Genomic DNA, 22626 nt, shown 5'->3' on the forward strand with positions numbered 1-22626 from the left:
AGTATTTTAAAATGTCTTGTTTCCTTTGTAATTTCTTTGATCTATTGTTTGTTTAGAAGTTTGTCTTGGGAGGCAATTCACCATGGGTCTCTTATGTTTCTGCACATTTTCCTTTTTTGTTGTTGTTGCTGTTGACACACTTACAGATGTCCCCTATTTTTCCCCTCCACCCAGCCCCTGCCGACCCCTCCCCCAGTCTTCACCACATTGTTGCCTGTGTCCATGGCATATTTTCATACATGTTCTTTGGCTAATCTCTTCTAGTCTTCTTCCACCCCCTCCCCTCTGAGACCTGTCAGTTCTGTACATGCCCCAACATGGGACTAAACCCCCAATCTTTTGATGAGATGATGCTCTAACCAACTGAGCCACCCAGCCAGGGCTCCCTGCACATTTTCTGAGCAGAGGAGCTGACTGCCTTTGTTCTCCTTATCTTTTAAATAATGTTTGTATCGTGAACAGCCTGAGTGATACGTTGTCTTCCTCCTCTGCAGTGGTCAGACGTGCATGCTGCCCTTATACAAACGTCATTTCCTGAACTCAGGCTCCTCTCCTGCTGTTCACGTGTGTGTGTGACCTGCTGTCTGCGTGTTGTAGGATAGGAATCAGGGCTTAGGAAACTGGCCCCAGAATAATGATACTCTGGCTATTGCTGTTGCTGTGAGGAAAAAACAGACTGTCCCGTATCTCAATCCAGCTGCATCATTAGTCAGTGGCAGAGCCTACATAGAATCTAGCTGTCTTTATTCTACCAAACAACGCTACCTCCCTTTGTAAAGAAGACACATTTATGTATCTGTCTAGGATTTACCCATCCATCCATCCATCCACTCCTCCCTCCTCCCTCCATCCATCCATTTATCCATTCTTCCATCTCTATCTCTGTTTTATCTTTTTCCTCAGACTTCATACTCAGGATAATACATGTGAATTAATTAGATCCAAAACACATTTGGCTTCTGTAACTAATATGAAAGGCAAAAGTATTTCTCTTTCTTTCCTGGAAATGTTATTTGTGACTGAATGTGATCGTCTATGAGAAAGAAGCTATATAGAGACATGCTTTCACAACTTTTCAGCAGAACATTTCATGACAGAAGAAAGTTTTACAGCTACAGGTTTTAAAAATATAATTAATTATATCTATTTCCACCCCAGAACTGCATGCTACTTGCAGGACGGAAGAACACAGATGTCCCCCTGGAAGGATATTTAGTAACACCAATACAAAGAATATGCAAGTACCCCCTCCTTTTGAAGGTATTTTATGTATTTACTTTATTGTAGCATTTTCCTTGTACCTGCATATTTTGCTTACGATCTTTAAAATTTTAAGTAGTCTGACATTCTAAAGAAAGGGCATATTGTAGTCATTGGGGGGAAATGGCTATTTTGTCACTAATTTATATATGGAGAAGGAAATAAATCTTTTAAGAAAAGAAATAAAAAATACTCTTTGTAGAAAACATATTTGTTTGAGTTTCATTTAGAGTAAATGCTTTAGTTTCAAGATAGATCCCATCAAGTACATTATGACCAGTTTATATAGTACTTTATCTTCTTTGTGTTAAGTAAGTTCTCTCTTGGTGTATTTTTTGATTTACTTTAACACTGATGCTAATGAAGTGAAGGTCAAAGTTACATAATTTTAGAGCCTGGTTTTAAATCATTATTATAGGGAATGGAGGGGGTCACATGGGACAGTAAGTGATGAGCACAGAATGAGTGTCAGAAACACGCTGCTTCTGAAGATAAGAAATATTTCACTAATGGTCAAAGGGACACTGTAATGACCAACATTTCTATTATGAAAAACATGTTGTAGAGTATTAATTACTGCTCGCACTGCAAGGGCCTGTGACTAGATTAGAATAGAAATTCTGGAAAGGGATATTTCTAGATATAGAAATATCTGAAAATCAAGATAGGTAGTTTGGGGTGGCAGTTGAACATGGGCATTTTGAGTGTTCTGCTTACAGGTGTATGACAGCACATGATCTAGTCTCTTAAAGCCTTGGGTTTTCCCTTGTGAGTCAGAAAGGATAATGATGATGATGAAATTATAGCATATACCTACAAGAATATATACATTTATGTATATGTGTATTTGTGTGCGTATGAATTTAGCCATTATTATTCATATATATTTGATTCTGATTGATTTTAATATATTATTACTTGGTATTCAAATTTTAAAATACTCAGAAATGCTATAGATATATTAACTGGTATTCACTTATTGATTTACTTTTTGAGAAATAAATGTTATAAATTTGAACTAAAAATACACTTTTTACTACGACTTTTGGCAGTTGAATAAATTGGGTTGCTGTGTAAAATTTCTTCGAAAAGGATCTCTCCTTACTGAAAAAATCAAGTGAAGTCGCTTGGGTAGGCCCCAGGGAGGAGCTGCCGCAGGGATCTCCCACTCTGCAGAGCTTCGGCTCACTCAAGGGGGTAGGGGGACTGGTTCGATGGACTCCTGTCTCTGGGAGCGTCCCTTTAGACCTCCGAGTTGGTGACTCAGATTTGCATGTTGCTCATCACTGCAGTCATTCCTGGCCCTGGTTGTGGAGTGCAGGGATTTGCTTGTTTAAGAGTCAGAAGGCATCGTGATACTGAGAAGCGCATGATGCCGAGTGTTTATTTTAGATCACTCACTTCTGGATAAGTATGACCTTGGGTGCTGAAGCTGACCTTTCAAAAGATAGAATCATGGACAATTTCTTTCTTAGGAAAAAAGGTTATTTCAGAGCACCATCAGGTAGTGGAGAGATGACATCTTTTCCCATTTTTGGAAGAGAATCTTCACAAAGAAACATGAAAAAAAATGTTTACTTGTGTAGTAGGTGTTTTGGTATTGATATTTTTCTTTCTAGTCCTATCAGCTGAAAAATTGTCTGATATTCTCTTTGATTTGGATGGCTTTATTTACTCAGAGAAAAATATTATAAGAAACAGGCTGTGTGTTAAAGAAAAGGTACGTGGGTCTCATTTGTGGAAGTTGAAATTATTGGGTTGGCCAATTGGCACAGGGTTCATAACTGAGAGAAGACTGTTACAATTATTTCTCTAACTATTTCACATGATCTAAATTCATGTCTGGACTCTGCAGATACCCATTGGGCATAACTCCATTGGGCCCCAAATCTCGTATGCTGCAGACTGACTTGACCCCTTCACATATTTACAAATATTTCTACCCTTCACAATTTCTGGAGAAGGTTGCATATTTTTTTTTATGCATTTGTGATTCAGCATAACTTTTAAACCTTGTCTTGGGAGTGATGTAACATGTGTTCCTTTGGTGCTTGCTCTACAGAACAGAGTGTGAACACATCAAATGCTAAGTTGAAGTTTATAGCAGATTTGTCCACAATAACAGACCTCAAGAGAATATAGCAACTGCATATTTTCCCACTGTTTGTTAGGAATTAAGAAAATTCTTTCAAAGTCTTGCCTCAGGATTTCTGTAATTGTGTTAGTTATATTTGATGGCAACTGTAGTAAGGAAACAAATGACTAATTAAAAAGCAATGTGGTCACAACCGTCTAGACAGTGGGTGAAAATGTTTAATTTTGTGCTTCTAAACAACCAACAAGACCTTTTAATATATTTAAAAGATTAAAGATCACTTTAGTTCTGATATCCTGAATGGAAAACAACAGCAATAAACCATGATTAAAATGTCAAAAAACCCTCTCCAAAAACAAAAATAAAAATAAAGCTGTTGAGGGCATACATATGGCAGTTCATTCATAGCAGAGAATGAAACTGAGTTATTGGTGAAAACAGCATAAATTCTTCTTTTAATGACTGAGTATTGTGGATTTATAAATTATTTATATTGCTAGAGTATAAGACATTATTTAAAAGTCTTACTTCATGACATGCTTTTATAGTGTCTTTAAAAATTATTAGAAAATCAGACAAATTATTTTTGAGATTATGGGATGTATTCATATAAATGCATCTGTTAAAGACTCTGGGGAAATGAAATTAACATAAAGATGTACTTCTGTTGGAGTAAAAGTCAAAGTTATAAAAAATTGCATTCTGCAGGTGAGATATTTGACAATTTGAAAAAAGGAAATCTAATGTAGTTTTTACAAACAAAATAATTTTCAGGGAAAAATTGAAGTGACTGCAACATGTTATTAGGGTGACACTTATTCACTGATTCAACCTTTGGTTTTTTTATCTTAATCTTAGTGGAGTTTGTAGTGTCACTTCTGAAAGTGGCTCTCATCATCTTTGCAGTTCTCATTTCCTGGTCAGCCTGAACCTGCTGTACCAGAAAGCTGGAGATCAAAGGGTGATTTGTTTCTCGTGTATAAACAGGAGTTGCTGAAGCGGACTCCAAGGAAACACAGTGACTACGCAGCCGTGATGGAAGCCCTCCAAGCCATGAAAGCTGTCTGTTCCAACATCAACGAGGCCAAGAGACAGATGGAGAAGTTAGAAGTGCTGGAGGAATGGCAGTCTCACATCGAAGGCTGGGAGGTACAGTCACTGTTCACAGCCATTGAGCTTAACATAGTTTTGCTATTTCTCATGCTATGGGTAGAATTGATTGGCATTGGATGGACCCGTAGATAGTCATTTTCCTAGATAATGCTAGGCGGCTATAAGCATTTTTGAAAAGTGCTATCATTTTTATTTTTAAATATTTTTAACCTCAAGCTTTGTGATAGAGCCAATCGACACTGCGTGGGGTATAAGCTTTGATATTTCAGTATTTGAGCTTCATGGTTATCCTTTTTCCTGTCTTAACTTTGGTCAGGAAGTACACATCCTGAATCCTGGAGAGAGTACAGAGGGGACTAAGGCTCCATACATGTGCTGTGATGTTATTTTCGGACTTAAATTGAGTGTTTAATGATGAATTTCACTGTAAGCCCACTTCATCTCTTAAATTTGAATTTCTTCAATTCTAAAGTGAATAAAGTAGCTGTGATATGATTTTTAAGGTCCATTCAAGATGAAAAATTTTGAGTTCATGATTCACTAAAGAAATATTTTAAAAACTATAAAAAACAAATGAGTGATATTCAGAATCTGTAGTGTGTTTATAGCTATGGTAACTGTGAATCCCAGGCACTTCCCGGGGTTGGACCCCTTGATTACTTTAGTGCTATATAAAGAATAATCTAACATTTTCTGTCTTTCGGTTGCCTTAGTTTAGATGAGCATGAGCTTTGGACTGGGATAGATTTTTATTGTTATAAAGTAAGCAATTATCATATATTTTTTTAAGTGTAAAGTTTTAAAATGTTTCTAACCAAATAGTGTACCTTACAAATCCAAGTGGATTGCTTTTATCTTTAGGACATTATAATTGACTGATTTGTTTCTTATCTTCAATATGTTAGTTTCCATTTAGATCTAAAATGACAGCCACTTAGATTTGCAGAGAAATCGAAAACGTTGACCTTAGGGAATTCTCCTATTTATCCTTTCTTCCCCATGAATTTTTAAAAATGCTTACAGGGATCTGACTTAGCTTCCTGCTCATTTGTATTCTTCCATTTCAAGTGTCCAGTGTGACCCCCATTCAGCATGAATGCTGCTTATTCCAATCAGTTAAAATGATTGTGTGTTTTACAGTTGATTTATGATGATAATTATTTTCCTGGGGAGCGGTTGTCCTGCTGGGAGGAGAAAAATGGACTAAAGTTTGCTTTTGCTGTTCTGTTGTCACTGAAACATTGGAAGAAAAACGGAACTTGCTTTAAATGGCAGGATTTGTCAGTGACCTCTGCCAGGCCTTTTACCAAAACAAAAACTTCACAGTCTCTGTTTGGCACTTCATGGAAATGGGATCTATAATAATTTTGTCTTCTCCTTGTATAGATCCTAAAAATTGAGTTTAGAGCAGAAACAAGTGATTATTGAAAGAGAATTGGTATTTCTTGTACTGTTCGCACCAGTTAGTCCAAGGAAGAAAGTATGAGGGCCATACTGTGTCCTAGGTGACCCAAGCAGTGGCGCCTCGACCTCAGCAGCCTGGTAGGAGTGCAGTGCTGGGGGGCACGGGGGAGCAGGAGCACTGACAAAGAGGAAACTGGCGGGAAGTCAGCTAGGACTCCAGTTCCAGCAGGGGAGCATATGACGCTGGGTTCCAAAAAGAGTGGCAATGCAAATTCTGCTTGAGGTTTGAAAATGACTGTGTAAGACACAGCCCTACAGCGATTTGGGAGTTTGGGGACGTTGAGGGGCTGCAGCTTGGAGCAGGGCCCAGCCAATTAATTGGCAGACAACTTGGGATAAGAACCTGATTCCTCAGCTTAGTCCACCATCCTAGAGCAAGTACTCAGCCTGGCCCCTCCTGGGAAGTTTAGGAGAAACGGCTATCTGATAGGACTCCAAAGGTCACAAGACAGAGGGACACAGGGACACAGGGACACAGTCATCCAGGATGAATTCTGGCTCTGGGACGGAGTGGGAATGGTTGAAGAGCTTTCTTCGAATTGCCAACAGGAGGTATTGTTCAGTTTACAGACAGCTCTGCGTAAGTTTAGAGTGGCTCTCCTGGGGTAAGGATGGAGCCAGGGACAGGCATCCGATGGCATGACAGCTACAGGACATACTGTTTCTCAAACAGTGTTTGAGGTTAGGAGTCTTGAGCTGATGTTGGGAAACAGCTCCTCGTGAATCCAGCTGCTTCCAGGAGTTCCCGCAGATCTGAGGACACCTTAGAGGTGATGCTCTTGCTCCAGAATCGCAATTCTCTCCAGTGGGATCTGAGTCGTATATGCCATGAATTTGCCTTATTTCTACTTTAGGGAGATTATTATTTCAAATGCATTGCTTAATTATCTAGGGTCTTGTTTCCCCATTCATCAAATGAAGTCTTTTTTTCCCCAGTGTAATCTTTTAGATAAACTTACCTATTATAAGAATTGTGTTTTTTTGTCAGCATTTATGTAGTGACTACCCCCACAGAAGATATGTAATTGTTTAAACTGCTCATATTTGAAGTTCTACCTTTTATTAATATTATTTAGTATATCTCAGTTATATGTTTTATCCAACAGTTCAAACATTTCACAGGACATTTTATTAAAGGTGATTGTAAAGCAACTATGAATGTGCTTGGAAATGAAGTTAATTAACTGTTTGATCAGAGTCATTGATTCATTTCATACAATAGGACCAATCTTAGTCTTCCTGTGCTGTTTGGTTGGTTGATAGTATTGTAACTACCACTGTAATCTTTGGAGTGATACTGACTGATATTGACAAAGGAATATCAATAAACATCCTATCATTTACTAATTCAGCTTGATCTCCTTGACAAGATTGATCTGTCAAATCAGGAAAAAAATATCACACTAAAAGATAAGAGGGTAAATTATTATTAATATATCAAGGTCTTGGAAAAAAATAAGATTCAAGATAATTAGTGTGTTTTAGAAAGTAAAAAAGAGCCCAGCTGGTGTGGCTCAGTGGTTGAGCATCGACCCATGGACTGAGAGGTTGTTGGTTCAACTCCTGGTCAGGGCACATGCCCAGGTTGTGGGCCCGATCCCCAGTGGGGGGCATGCAGGGGCGACCAGTTGATGTTCTCTCTCATCGATGTTTCTATCTCTCTCCTTCTCTCTAAAATCTAAAAGATAAAAAAAATTAAAAAAAAAGAAAAAAGAAAAGAAAGTAAATAGAAACAATAGAAATTTGAGACCTCTTGATTGCCTTTTTACAGGGAGACATACAATGCTACAAGACCATTTTAAAATCACCCCTGTTGGTTTGGAAGCTGTTTGCTGCTCTATTTGACGAGCTGTATATCTGGCAGCGTATTGACTTCAAGTCATGTTCTCTTGTTATTTCATCACTGTGAGTCTTGCTGAGGTTACGAGGAGACCTGCATCTTTTTGTCCCCTCTACATGGTGATTTGCTAGATACAGTTTGTCTACCTTGACAAACTGTATTTGTCAGAATTTGTAGAATTGATTTATAGATAATCCTTGCTATTTAAGGATAAGTAGTTTTGGGAAAAGACCATTGAAAGTGAATCCACATAAATGAGCACCAACATTTCACAATATATGAAATTGGGGGAAAGTTTGATTGGGACATAACATTGGTAAAATGAACATTTATATTATTAGTTTTTTTTTAATCTAACATATAACAGAATTTAGGTTATAGTTTCAGTTAATAATTTGAATCTCGAAAAGAGTGACTCAAATGCTGAGTCTTTTTTGGAGATGGCATACATTTTATGACAAAATTATATAATAAAACAATGCGATATGCTTCCTTTCATGTTTGACTTTCCTAGTAGTTTTAAAAGTTTTTTTTTAAAAGAATATTCAAATGATTCATAATTTTTCTCAAGAAACTCTTTTGATGTTGAAAATGTTCTCTTATGAAACACCCATCCACTTGTTCGTTTTCCTTCCTTCCACTGTGAATGGGCCCGCCGCTCTGTTAGATCTCCGACACATTGTGTAGGAAGGAGGAAGTTTCAAGGTCTCTTTCATCTCATCTTTCCCCAGATCATGGCTTCCTCTCTGCAGTCAGTTTGTGTTTTTCTGATGTTGACATTCAACCTTTAGTTAACAAGATGAATGAGATAGCCCCTGGTGCTAAGCAGGGAGAGCTGATAATGGGGTCAGATAATTAGTGAATGGTTTCCTATGACAATGATTTTTGCCACCTCATAGCTGTGAAGAATCAGTAATGAATGCTTAGGTAACTTATATTGAGAGAACTTGTTAACATAAAAATGATGTACCTTTTCAAACAGTCCAGATATAGTTTAGCACTATTATTTTTATTGTTGTTGTTTTTTTTTTAAAGATGAGACGTGTTTTATTATTGCAGTTCTTCATAAATTATGATTTTAATGTTTGAAGAAACTTGGAAATTAGAAAATAAATTGAAAAATGAATATACATGCTTCTGGTGGCCTTTTCTGGCTCTTGTAATTTTCTGAAAGTATACTCGGACACACAACAAGTGTCCATTCATAAAATTTATCATGGTTTCACATTAAATTCTGTAATGGTGCATCGAAATTTAATAGTTTTTCACAAATACTGACCATATAAGTAACTGGCAGCCAATTATATATTTCAAATTATAGATTAAAAATTATTCAGCTTTGCCACAAGTTGGATTCTGAATTGTTATTACTTTCTTGCTGGCTCCTGTGGCCTGACACACACACAGAAGAGATGCTATTGGTGAGCAACAATGCCAAAATGGGCGGCTCTGGGTCCTGGTCTGTGACTGACGTCGTTGTTTGCTTCATCCATTCAGACTGATCTCACCCATAGTGGAAGGTGACATTTAAATGGTAGACTTCATAAATTCAGTGAAGAAATTTACTGGAGAATGACTGAAACCGGAAACTACAACATGGCATAAACTATATAATTAATGATAAACAAACATAATCATGAACACACACAGCCATCCCTGATATTGGTCACCATTCGCACGTGCCAACTCTCATTTTATTCATGTCCTATTCTTGCAGTGATTGCACAGCATTTAGTTGTGTTCACATGTCTGTTTCTCCCATGAGCGTGTATGTTTCTTGGGAGCAGGGTTCATATCTCAAGATCTGGGTCCCCAGCATCTAAAACAGTGTCTGATGCACAGTGGGCTGAATGGGATTAAATGCAGATACAATGTCATGGTAGTTATGTACGGTTAGTGGCTTCTTGCTGTTTTTGGATGCTCTTGCCTCTTTTGGTTAATGGCAGTGATTCTGACCTGGTTTTATTTAGAGTCCAATAACTTGTTTCATTATTCTGCTACTTTGATGTTCTCTAATAATCTTGAGCATCCTGTTCTGGTTTATGGGTCACAAATATACCTTGTGAGATGTTTTTCACTTCCTTGATATTAGAGTTGAACACCCTGCAGTTCGAAACTCAATCATTGTAAAGATATTTCTACAATGCACGTATTGGTTCTTTTGTCTAATCAACTTGTATGAGCAGACTTCTCTCAGTGTATTTCACCCTTTGCATTGCTGGGGTGGTGGTGATGGAGGAATAAGATAGGTGTGCACAGCTTGGGGTAGAAAGGGAGAAGCTTGTGGGATGAGAGCAGCCTGGATGAGTTCATCTCCCCTCACGACTCACAGATGTTTACTCATGATTACTTCTTACCTTGAACTGTCACCCCACTTCCTTTCCTGATCTAATGAGAGCAGTCAGATTACAACTATCCATGTAACTTCTTAGCTGGGGTTTTACTGTGTTTAATTCTATATATGTAATTCATTGTAAACAAGCAGTCTCTGATTTTCCATCATAAATGTAGCTTCCTAAAGGGAAATATGCATTAAAAATAAAGCATGTAGATGATAAAAGTACGTTGCTTTGGTTATATTTTAAAGAATTGCTAAGAGACAGCAGAGCTCTGAATCATATGTGAAAACACATTATTTAAACGTATCTGCATTGCCCTGGCTGGTTTGGCTCAGTGGTTAGAATGTCAGCCTGAGGACTCAAGGGTTTAGGGTTTGAGTGCTCAGTCAAGGGCATGTGCCTGGGTTGCAGTTTAGATACCCAGTCAGGGTCGTGCAGGAGGCAACTGATTGATGTGTCTTTCTCACATTGATGTTTCTCTCTCTCTCTCTCTCTCTCTCTCTCTCTCTCTCTCTCTCTCTGTCTCTCTCTCATCTCCTCTGTCTTCCTCTCTCCTTCTCCCTCCTTCCCTTCCAATATATCTAAAAATCAATGTAAAAGTATTTTCAGGTGAGAATTAATAACAACAAAAAGTATCTGCATTAAATATGTACATATACATATTACATTATATGTAATGATTTGGGGGCAGTTCAAAATGAATGATTTATGCAAAGCCCTCTTATTTTTTAAAAGCAAGTCTTTCATACCTTACCTCTCAAATGTTGGCTTATGACTCTGTGATATATGCCCACACTGTTTAAGCAGCTTATTTTCATGGGCAGGATTTTTTTTAAGGTGTCAGTTTTTTTCACAGTACAAGTCTGCTTCCTCTGACATCTACATGATGATCCATGAAACCATTTACAAAGCTGATTTAATTCAATAAACATTTTTTCCCAAAAAACTGTAGGGATAGAGAGGTCCCTTGCTAGATATTTATACCAGGAGAAAATACTTAACACATTGCTTGGCATGTTTTAGAAATGTTAAAAATCTGACTTTAGTATTCATCTAGATAGAAGTGTTTATTATACATGGTTGCTCAGTGACTAAATATGTATTTGTGAAAGAATATATATTTTAAAAATAACATCAGTGTTCAAAATGAAGACAAAATACTAAGTAAAGTAACATTGTGCAGATTTAAATGAATATTCAGTGATGATGAACTATGCCATAGGGATGAAACATACTGGAGGTGTAACTGTGATATGTAACATGTGGTAAACACCTCTTCTGCCCTGGGCACTGGGAAGCAGTCAGGACAGCCTCAGGCAGAAACCTATGCTCACCTTTTCCTCCACTTTAGCACATTGCTGCACTGAACACCTGGGCACCGGAGCTCAGGTGATCAAGCCTCCAAGCAGTGTTGCTTCAAGTGTGCACAGGAGACCACAAGCATTATGACCTACGAGGTGGTCTGGGACCTACCCCAGATTTACTCAGTTTCAATCTCTGAGGGTAGTGCCAAGCAAAGTTTCAACTAGCCCATTAGGTGTGTCTTCCAAACTCTAAAATTTGAGAACCATTGTCCTAGAGGCTTCGATCTCCTCCGATGATCTGCCTGGCTTGTTTGATTTTCTGGTTCACTCATCTGACATTCTCCTTTTGATAAACTTGAGTGCTCCTGACTTTTACCTAGCAATCTAATGCTTATAGCCATATCTTATTTTAATTTCTCCTTTGAATTTTGTAGCTTGGTGGTGGTGGTTATTGTTTTTGTTGTTGTTAATCCTTACTTGAGGATATTTTCTCCATTGATTTTTATTTTTTACTTTTTATGTGAATATAAGACTGCTCCACATTTCCTTTAGGACCCGCCCCCCTCCGTTTCAGTCATGGTTTTGGGTAGAACTGACCATATGCTGGACGCTGAGGACGGCCCTGCCTGAGTCTCACAGCTCACCTGCTGTGATTGGCCCAGGATTGTACATAGGCCAGGCAGACCCAGAACTCAGGAGGCATTTGCTAGGATTTCTGGGAAAGATGTTTGCTCTCTTGTCCCCTGGATAATACAGTGTGGTGAGGTGTCTTGTCCCGAAGAATTTTTAGAGAGAGTGGAAGGGAGGGGGGAAGAGGGAGAAAGAGAGAAAGGAGAGAGAAAGAGAAACAAATATCCATGTGAGAGAGACACATTGATTGGTTGCCTACCAAATGTGCTCTGACTGAGGCTGGGGATCAAATCTGCAACCTAGGTACATGCCCTTGACTGGGAATCGAACCCGCCACCCTTTGTTGCACTGGCCAGCGCTCTAACCACTGAACCACACTGTCCAGAGCTATAGCTTGGCTTTTTATCCCTAACCCCAGAAATTCTCTTGGCATTTCTAGGTAAATTAACAAAATACACATATTTTTAATATTATAATTTTAAAAATATTATAAGTTTTATATATTTCAAATATAAAATTGCAAGATTTTTTTTAACTATAGAGAAAGCTAGATTTTTATCATTTGAGGGGAAAATATACAAACAGAATATTTGTAGTAGTGACCCTTTTTTATTATATAACAAATTATCTTCCTGCCTTTGTTTTTGAGGGCTACTATAAGAAATAGTCTAAGGTAAAGTTTTGTGTACCTTCTGTACAGTTAATATTAATAAAGCCACTTCTCACAATGTTGTGTTGATCTTGTGTAGAAATCAAAGTGATGTTTCCTTTTTTACATTTTTAAATATTATTTTATCTTAGCTTTTTTCTAAGGTAAGGATGGTATTCACTATAAATAAGAAATCATTGTCACTGGAATTAGGATTTATATTCATGTTTGTTGACAGTTTTTACTTAATTATTACATTACAAAGTATATGAAATTGTGTAAATGTTTGACAGATCTCCATTTATATATATCTACCTTTTACAATGAAAGAAGAGAGGGAAATGTCTAAAATTTAAAAAGTATTTGTAATATACTCAAATTAACACTATAACAATGTCTTAACCCCTTTAGGTAGTTTCTTATTATAGTCATGAGTTGCCATTTTAACTTAAATTTTTATAATTGATTAGAAAAACTATATCAATTATTCTAGAAATGTGAAATATAATATTAATATATGAGTTTTAAGTATCAAAAATAAAAATTAAATCCATTAAGTTTACAAAGAATCAGAAATTTACTCCCAGACTTGAAGAGACCAGACATATTTAAAATTGAAATACACCTGTAGATAGAGCACACTTAACAGATCTCTACTGAAAATTTCCTTAAAAAAAAATCCAACTCATTGCATTAGTTTTGATAGTTTAGGTTGTAGAAACTACAGTATGGACTACAATACGTACAATGGCTCAAAATAGACATTTATACTCAGTTCACACAACAATCCAATGCCTGTGTTCTACTTAGTGGGAAGTGTTTCTTTGTTGTGAATGATTCAGGAACCCAGGCTCCTTACCTCTTGTGGCTCCTCTAAACCTCCAATGGTTTGCACTTGTGTTAAGAATCAATGTTGTAGCTAAATCATATGACTTTAGTGGGCACTCAAGGCTTATGATTTAAGACTTTAATGAATGTATGTATTTGTGCCAACTTTTAATACTGTAGTGAAAAGCTCTATGGAATGTTGCTCTCTTCAAATATGTAGATTTTTTTCTTTTATTTCTTCTTTTCTTTTCCCTCTCTGTCCTAGTGGATGGATCTATAAATTCAGTCCTGCTAAAAATTTAGACAGTTTCTTATACTTTGCCATATGTCTATGGAGTTCTTTCCTCACATCAGGGAAAGAGAGGAGGAAGAAAGGAATATTAAGAATATTAATGTTATGAACCAGTTTGAAATCATTTTGTTTTTAAAGAACATAGGTAACTTGTATCATAGATGCTTTTGTATGTGTACATATATAAAATAGCTAAAAGAGACCCAGAATCTCTTTTTTTTCTTTTTAATTGGCTTTATTGGTGTGGCACTCTTAATAGTAGTTATATTATCTCAGACCGACCAAAAGGAGACTGGAAGGGAAGGAGACCTATGTTCAGTATATAAATATTTGTACTCTTTGAATTTTTATCCTGTCCGTACATTACATCTTCAAATAAAAACAAATATGCTTTTAAGGGGGAAAAGACTTACATATGAAAGTTCTATTAAGTAATCAGACATTGTCTCCATTCTTCCTGACTTAGGGGTCTAACATCACCGACACCTGTACTGAAATGCTAATGTGTGGAGTCTTACTGAAAATCTCTTCCGGAAATATTCAAGAACGGGTGTTTTTTCTTTTTGATAATCTTCTGGTGTATTGCAAAAGAAAACACAGGTAAGAAGATAAACAGGTACCACTTAAGAAATTGTTTATCCATCTCCCAGGTTCAACATTTCCCCCGTGGTCCTGGGAACTCACAGTCTCATCAGTAAACTTCCACATACTCAGCCTATTATGTGATTGTTCTCTTCATCTTATGAAACCTAACTGAAATGTGACTATTATTCTATGACACCACCTCTCCAGGAGCCTTCTGGAGGAAAGATTTTTGTTGTTGTTTCTCACCCCCTACCTCAGACCCTGTGGCCCAGGTAGGTGTGTCTTGTTTCCTAGTGCTGCTCCCCACCACGTCTCTTCCTTTAAGGATCCCAGCACACGTGAAACTCATGCCATCAGTCCTTCCTATCTAGTAGCTTTCTTGGTTTATTTCCTTTTACAGAATGCTGCATAACTTTCTGCCGCACATGAGTTCAGTGATTGCTTTAGCTCTTGTACCACTTCCTTGTGTTTGCTTGGTCACCAATTTTGTTGTGTTCAAAACTCATATGAATGATCTGTTCAGTATTTGAACCTGAAAGCCTGTGGTCACTTCACCTACAACAATAGTCTACTTCATCATACCCGAGCCACCTGCCCTGTGGGCATCCCTTTACTTTGTCAACACTAACAGTTATAAAAATTGAAATCTTGATTGTAAGCATCTGCTCCACTCCACTAAGCTGCTCGTGTCAAAGTCATCATTGACTGCTATGTTTTCTAAGTAAGTGATCACTTTTCTGCTCGGTAAGGTTTTACATGTTTTCTCAGCAGTATTTAGTTTAGTTGAGCACTTCTTCCTTCTTAAAATGCTTTCGTATCTTTATTTTGTAAAAGATGTAGAGCATAAATTGTGGAGTAGTACATGAGAACGTGGTGAGACCCGTCAGGAGCAACCACTGTCACCCAGGGAGGAGATGCTGGCGGACGGGCTAGGGTAGATGAAAAGATGTGGAAAGATTTTTGTATGTTTTAAATGCAGAATCAATAAGATTTCTAGTGGATTGATATGGGAGGATGAGGGAAAGATAGGACCCAAGGCTAACTCCAAGCTTTTGGAATCAGGGAAACTAATGGATGGGAAAACTGGAGAGGAAATCAATAATTCTTTTCACTTGCATTTATTTTTTTTCAATTTTTAATTCTTTAACATTTTAAAAAATTACAGTTTACATTCAATATTATCTTGTATTGGTTTCAGGTATATAGCATAGTGATTAGATGATCATATACTTTAAAGATTGTTCCCCCTGGTATTTCTAGTACCCAGCAGGCACCATACATAGTTATTATAGTGTTATTGACTGTATTCCCTATGCTATACTTTACATCCCCATGAGGAAATAAGAACACTGTTTCTTCCTGCTGCACTGGCTGTTCTCCTTCCTAGTTACTCTTCCCTCCAACATTTGTGTGGCTGTGCTCTTGAAGTCTTTTAGATCTCATGTAAATATCACTTCCTCGGAAATATCTTCCCTGACCACTCCATCCAAGGCAGCCTCCCAGACACTGTTACTGTCTGGAAAGGGCATGCTGATATTTTCTCCAGTATTCATTTGTTTATTTTTTGCTACCTTTACAAGATTAGACTGTAAGGGCCATGAGAACAAGGATCTTGCTGCTTTTTCATTGCTCTTTCCCCAGAGACTGGAGCAGACCTACCATGTAATAGATACTCGAGATATATTTGTTGAGTAGTGAATACCTGATTGAATGAATGAAACTCAAGCAAGTCCTTGGTATAATACACTTAGTCGTCGTTAGTGTAAATAATGTTATGTGTTCATGTTATTGACATAATTGTTGTTTGTTTTAGATCATAGATGTAATTTTTTTTCTTCAGAAGGTACTTGTTTGATAGGATGTTTTCTTGAACTTTTGGGTAAAATGTTTGCAGGTTGTTTAAACAAAATAGTAAAGTTGCAGTTTATTGGGAAATATCCTGAGCCTTTATGTGCTTCTCCTTAGCTGTAGCCAGGAAACATATGTTTTAATGAAGTGGTACAATGTACCTTGATGGAAGGGAACGGGTTAGGATTAGAGCCAAAAGATAATTAAATTGCTGTCATCTTTGTCTAAATGAGATTTTTAAAAATTTTCTCTTTACTACATGTGAAAAAGAACCTATTTTTTCTAGTATGCTTTTCTAAATTCCTTGTGTTTGGTATCAAGATTGAGATTGATAGAAATAGGCTTTAGGAAGATGTAGAAGAGGCTGTTAATTTTACTGGTATGTAATTTCTTTAAAAAAACTGTAACGTGATTCAAGTAATTTAGGTGTAATTATTTTTCCAACTTTATTGAGGTATAATTGAGAAATAAAATTGCAAGATTTTTAGAGTGTACAACATGATGGTTTGATATACATTATACATTGTGAAAGGATTTCCCCATTGAGTTAATTAACACGTCCATCTAGGTGCAATTATTAAAGCATTCATTTTGAGAATTATATCTTTTCTTTATTACATTTGATCTCATTTATATATACACCTGCCTTTAAGTCAAAAGCTTTTACAAGTGAATACTGTACAAATGATAATATTATTTATGATCCCATGGCCTTAATATTTAAACAAGTTAAACAACAGGAAAGTTATATAAAATTAAAATCTTGTGTTTTAGCAAATATCCTGAACATATGTATCGCATGGACAAAATACATAGTGATTAGAAGGGGAAATCACTAAGTAAATCTGTGTGTCCCTTCCTGAATGATGGTAGTGTGAATCCCCCATCTGTTTCCTTCGTTTTAGAACACCTCACCTTCTTTACCTTGTGCAGTCTAAGCTCTAATTATCTTCCAGAAAGTATGAGTAAACTGAACCTTTTCCAAACCTCCATATTGTTGTAATTGCAAGGCCCAGGGACCTGATGGGTTTATTTTATTTTTATTTATTTATTTATTTTTTTATCCTCACCCGAGGATATTTTTCCATTTTTTGTACAGATAGGGTGGGAGGGAGAGAGAGGAAGGAGAGAGAGAGAGAAACGTCGATGTGAAGGGACACATCGAGTGGCTGCCACCCGCACGACCAACCAGGGCCGGGGACAAACTGCAACCGAAGTACGTGCCCTTAGCGGGAACCGAACCCGGGTCTCTCCGGACCGCAGGCCGACGCTCTAACCTCTGAGCCAAACTGGCCAGGGCGTGATGGGTTTATTTTAATTTTAGAGTTACATTCGTTAAAGACAAGAGTACTAAGTAGGCATCCCAGCTGTCCATACTTCTAACAACACTATTAATCTTAGAAGAAATTAGTATTTAAAAATAAAAAGTTATGTAGTATTTGATATATATAACATGACTACTTAGTTTGGCTTGTTTATGAGCTTTTTTTTTTTTAATTTTTAATTTTTTGTTGTTGTTACAGATGTTTCTCCTTTTTCACCCCATTGGCACCCCCCTCCCCATTCCCCCACCCCGTCCCCGGCTTTGTTGTCTATGTCCATTGGTTATGCATACATGCATATAAGTTCTGTGGTTTATCTCTTCCCATCCCCCCCACCCCCTCTTCTGAGGGATGTCAGTCTGTGCCCTACTTCCATGTTTCTGGGTCTACTGTATTCCTCAGACTGTTATGTTCATTATATACCATATATAAGTAAGATCATGTGGTATTTGTCTTTTTCTGCTTGGCTTATTTCACTTAGGATAATACTTTCCAGGTCCCTTCATGTCGTCTCAAAGGATAAGAGATCTTTTTTCTGCCCTGGCCGGTTTGGCTCAGCGGTTGGAGTGTCGGCCTGCGGTACAGAGAGACCCGGGTTCGGTTCCCGCTAAGGGCATCTACCTCGGTTGCAGTTTGTCCCCGGCCCTGGTTGGTCGTGCGGGTGGCAGCCACTCGATGTGTCCCTTCACAACGATGTTTCTTTTTCTCTCTCTTCCTCTCTCTCCCTCCTGCTCTATCTGAACAAAAAATGGAAGGATGTCCTCAGGTGAGGATAAAAAAAAAAAAAAAAAAGAGATCTTTTTTCTTACAGCTGCATAATAGCAATCTTGAAAAAGAAGGACAAAGTAGGTGGGATCACAATACCAGATATCAGGTTGTTTATGAGCTTTGTATATGAGATGGTATCGTTATGTATTTAATTGTCTGCAACTTATATTTTGTATATACTATCCTTTTAAAACTATATATCTATGTGTGTAGCAATAGTTTATTCATCTTAACTGCTGCATATCCATTAAACAATTTAATTAATTATGATTTATTAATTCTCCTGTTCATGGACTTGAGGGTACTTTCCAGTTTTTCTATTATTGTGAGCATTCCTGTACATGCACCCTGGTGACCTTTGAGACACATACTTAGGAAGGAACTCATAGACTTGAGCTATTCAAATACTAAGAGTTACAGTGTAGAGTCAAATTATTGTCAAACCATGGATTTTTTAATATTTAAAATTCAATGAGCCATTTTCTGAGGGAACCAAAGATCTGTTACAAAGATTTGAAGAAAGTGTTACACTGCTAATCAGACGCTTACTAGAATTTCATATTGACTGTTATCATCTGCAGGTCAAGAGAAATATAAAAAGCCTGTATGGAGTTAATAGCAAGATCATAAAGAAAATCAATAATTTGGAAAATAGGTCCCAATGACAGATTCCATGTCCGTGACTAAAACTGTCATCAGTTATATTAAGCTTTTCAAAACGTGATTGGTTTTTTTTTTTTTTTTTAATTCTCACCCGAGGATATTTTTCCATTTTTTATACAGATAGAGTGGGAGGGAGAGAGAGAGAGAGAAACATCGACGTGAAGGGACACATCGAGTGGCTGCCACCCGCACGACCAACCAGGGCCGGGGACAAACTGCAGCCGAAGTACGTGCCCTTAGCGGGAACCGAACCCGGGTCTCTCCGGACCGCAGGCCGACGCTCTAACCACTGAGCCAAACTGGCCAGGGCACGTGATTGGTTTTAAGTATGATGTATCAATTTATAAGAAATTTTTTTTTTGCAACACACCATAATACAATTTCCTACCTGAGAGAATATGCAGGTACCTGCATTTAGTCGATTCTGCATTCTATATCTTTTGCCTCCAGTGATGCCAACTTTCATAGTTACCTGGCTCCAATCCCTAGTGTACACTATTTATTTAAGGTTATTAACAAAGATGCATTTAGAGGCTGCTTTCACAAAGAGAGTGCAAAATCGTGAAGGCCTGGGGCTGACAGACATTCAGATGAATTAATCAGTTTAGTTAGTTTTCTTTACTAGTGATAAAGGATGATAAGTTTTGATGAGGGTTTAGACAGGTAAGTAGGGATACATACTGTTTTCCCAAGAAGGAAGTCAGGGATGGTGAAGACACCTGTGCTCCCTCCCTGCCCCCGTTCCTCCCACTCCATGGCAGGTGTCTAACGCCAGAGGAGAAGAGGAGAGGGAACACTGGTGTTGGTGTACAGTGACAGCTTACCTTTTGCTCGGTGTTTCTGTATTGCACAATAAGTGAATAATTATCTCAGCATTTTAAATTGTTAGGCAGACTTGCATCAATAAGTCAACTTGAAGAGTTTAGGTCAATTGAAATCTCTTGAGTGACTAGGTATTCTTTAATCCTCTCAAATCACTCCTTTCAATCTTTTCTTTTAAATTTAATTGAAAAGACCCAGTTTTTAAAACAATCTCTCCTGAATGTTCAGTGATTCAACTATAAACACACACAATAACCTAATTCATTATTACAAGTGTTCATCTGTAGACCTGGATTATTTTTACTTTGTGTTATTACATGCTTTTAAAGATAAAAGCCAATACTAGACCCACTATATACAAAGTTTTGGAATGACTTAGACTATTTTTAAAATAAATAAGACCTTTATGAATGATTATAAATGTTTTAAGAGACTTAGTCAACAAGCATAGAGTTATCATATCATAAAAACTATAGGGAAAATATATTCACCTGGATAATGCTTCAGAACCTCCAGCAGAGTCAATTTCTTTGAAAAAGAATCATAAGAACTAACTGAATTTTACCAGAGATTGAAAAAAATGGGAATCACCGGCCACTTACTGAAAAATGAGAAATGAAGGTGAAAGAAATCAAATGAAATTTTAACCAACTGTTAGTGTCTGTCAGAGTGTGATCGGGCACCTTTGATGACCTATATTGAGCTACAGCACATGTTTACCCTCCTTCCTGTATGTTGTCTTGAGCCTAGAACTTCACTTTATTTAAAAAAGTAGAAGTAAGTCACATCTTGTAACCCACCAGCACTGTTATGAATGGGAGGACACAAGTAAAAAATACCAAGAGCCTAACATTTGATATCATTCATTGAATCGGTATCTTTTTCAAAGATTTGATTAAACTATATAGCTTCAACATTGTCTTGCATTAAGAAGAGTAATAATGATTTTGTGATCTCCTTCCTTTTAAGACGGTTGAAGAATAGCAAGGCGTCTACAGATGGACATCGGTATCTTTTTCGTGGCCGGATCAACACAGAGGTGATGGAAGTGGAGAACGTGGATGATGGCACAGGTGAGAGATTAGTAGATTTAAAATGAAAGGCCAATGGGGAACTCCCTCATAAGACAGATTTCTCACTTGAATAATTCACATGAGGTGCATTAGAGCTTAGAAATGCACATGAGGTGCATTAGAGCTTAGAAATACGTTGTTAGGTAGAGCAGTCAGAGGAAAAACGCGAAAGGGAGGGGAAGACTGTTGTCAAAATGAAAAGTTATTTTTGGCTGAAACACATTAATATTAAACACAGATACAAGGAAATAGTTGAGTAGGAGTATCCTACGCATTCATAATTTCTAGTCTAGAGAGAATGCAGAAAATATTCAATGAATGGATTGACTTACTATAAGTTATGCTATATGTTATAAGTACACATGTGACATTGTGTTCCTATAATATATTTAATGTAGAATATAGCAAACCCTAGATTTATTTTAGCTATACAACTGTCATTAATATAAACCGATTGTCAATTTGCTTATATGGGAAAGTTGTGGATGGAGGTGGTTCGTACAATTTTAAGTGCTTATTTTAAGTTCTTTATTTCACAAAGATAGTAAATTCTGCTCTGTACATTTGAGGGTATGGACTTTTATCAGTAAGTTCAGTAAGTTCATGAAATTGTGTTTAGTCACAAACATTAAGTAAAACAAAGTGGAGATAAATTATTATTTACTGTTTGAAAAAAAGTTGTCTATAATATGAAAGCTTAGTAAATTGAATCATTCTTTTTCTAAAGATTTTAATTAGAATTTCAAAGGTATGCTTCTAAGAAAAAAGACAAGATATTATGAAATATATTAATTGTTGGTAAGTGATATTTATTTCCACAGAGAGAAATGTCTTTGTAACATGCCACTGAAACATGAGATTGGGGCACAGATCAGCTCCCCCCCTCCCACATAACGTTTGTTGTCATCCTTGGGTCTCAAAGGGGAGAAGAATGTTTATAATCTGTCTGGAACACAGGTTTTCTCATTGTAAGCATCCTAACAAACTGTCCAGTACTTAAAAGAGTGACCTGTGGTTGCCGCAGGCAAGGGAAAAAAACATGCAGGGGACAAGTTCTGGAGGTGCCTGAGCCCAGTCACGCTGTGGAGATGCTCTTCAGTGGTGCATGGTGGGATGGAGGTGGGGAGCTGTCAGACAGCAGAATGGGGAGAGATCCCACATTTCAAACCCCTTTCTGTGCTGCAGACTACGGTCCAGTGACAGATACTCCCGTGATCACATGTGGGACCTAGCAGGATATTTTTCCTTGACCGCGTGTGCATGTTAGTTTTTCTAAGGTGGCAGTAACTCATTTTAAGGCTTTCTAAGGAGATTGTTTACTGGCACGTAGAACTGCTACCCATCAACAATGTGAACAGCTCTCTTGCTTCAGTAACCCGAATGCTTAAGAGAACACCCCAAAGCCCACAGTTGCTTGAGGTGGGAGGAAATGAGATAGGGAAGGCACACTCAAGCCTCCATGCTGTCCTTCACTGGCCCTGTCGCCCCTGGGCACCCCCTCTCCCTTCTTGCCTCAGTACTCTCTGCGTTTTCTTCCCTGGTCTCACTTCCGTCCTTTTCCTCAGATGGTGTGGTTGTCAGCATTTGTACCACCTGCCTGGTAGTCTAAGTGAATGTTGTATGATTGCTATGGTTACTGTGCTGATGGGAACCTGGGGCAGTGGATGAAGACGTGTAAGAATCCAAGGCCTTTGGAGGGACGAGCATAACATGCTGTCCTCGGTGTGTGGG

At 37.6% G+C, this 22626-nt stretch overlaps 1 protein-coding gene across 1 annotated transcript in view; it reads left to right on the forward strand.

The window, feature by feature from the left end:
• Positions 1-22626, forward strand: part of PREX2 (phosphatidylinositol-3,4,5-trisphosphate dependent Rac exchange factor 2) — a 238748-nt gene that overhangs the window by 68824 nt on the left and 147298 nt on the right. Inside the window, exons 5-8 of the mRNA XM_036263944.1 lie at positions 1159-1260; positions 4343-4504; positions 14281-14414; positions 20792-20895. Of these exons, the coding sequence (XP_036119837.1) occupies positions 1159-1260; positions 4343-4504; positions 14281-14414; positions 20792-20895 (502 nt within the window). The remainder of the gene's footprint in view (positions 1-1158; positions 1261-4342; positions 4505-14280; positions 14415-20791; positions 20896-22626) is intronic.

The sequence above is a fragment of the Molossus molossus genome, unplaced genomic scaffold (genome assembly GCF_014108415.1).
Source record: "Molossus molossus isolate mMolMol1 unplaced genomic scaffold, mMolMol1.p scaffold_m16_p_16, whole genome shotgun sequence".
Lineage (NCBI taxonomy): Eukaryota > Metazoa > Chordata > Mammalia > Chiroptera > Molossidae > Molossus > Molossus molossus.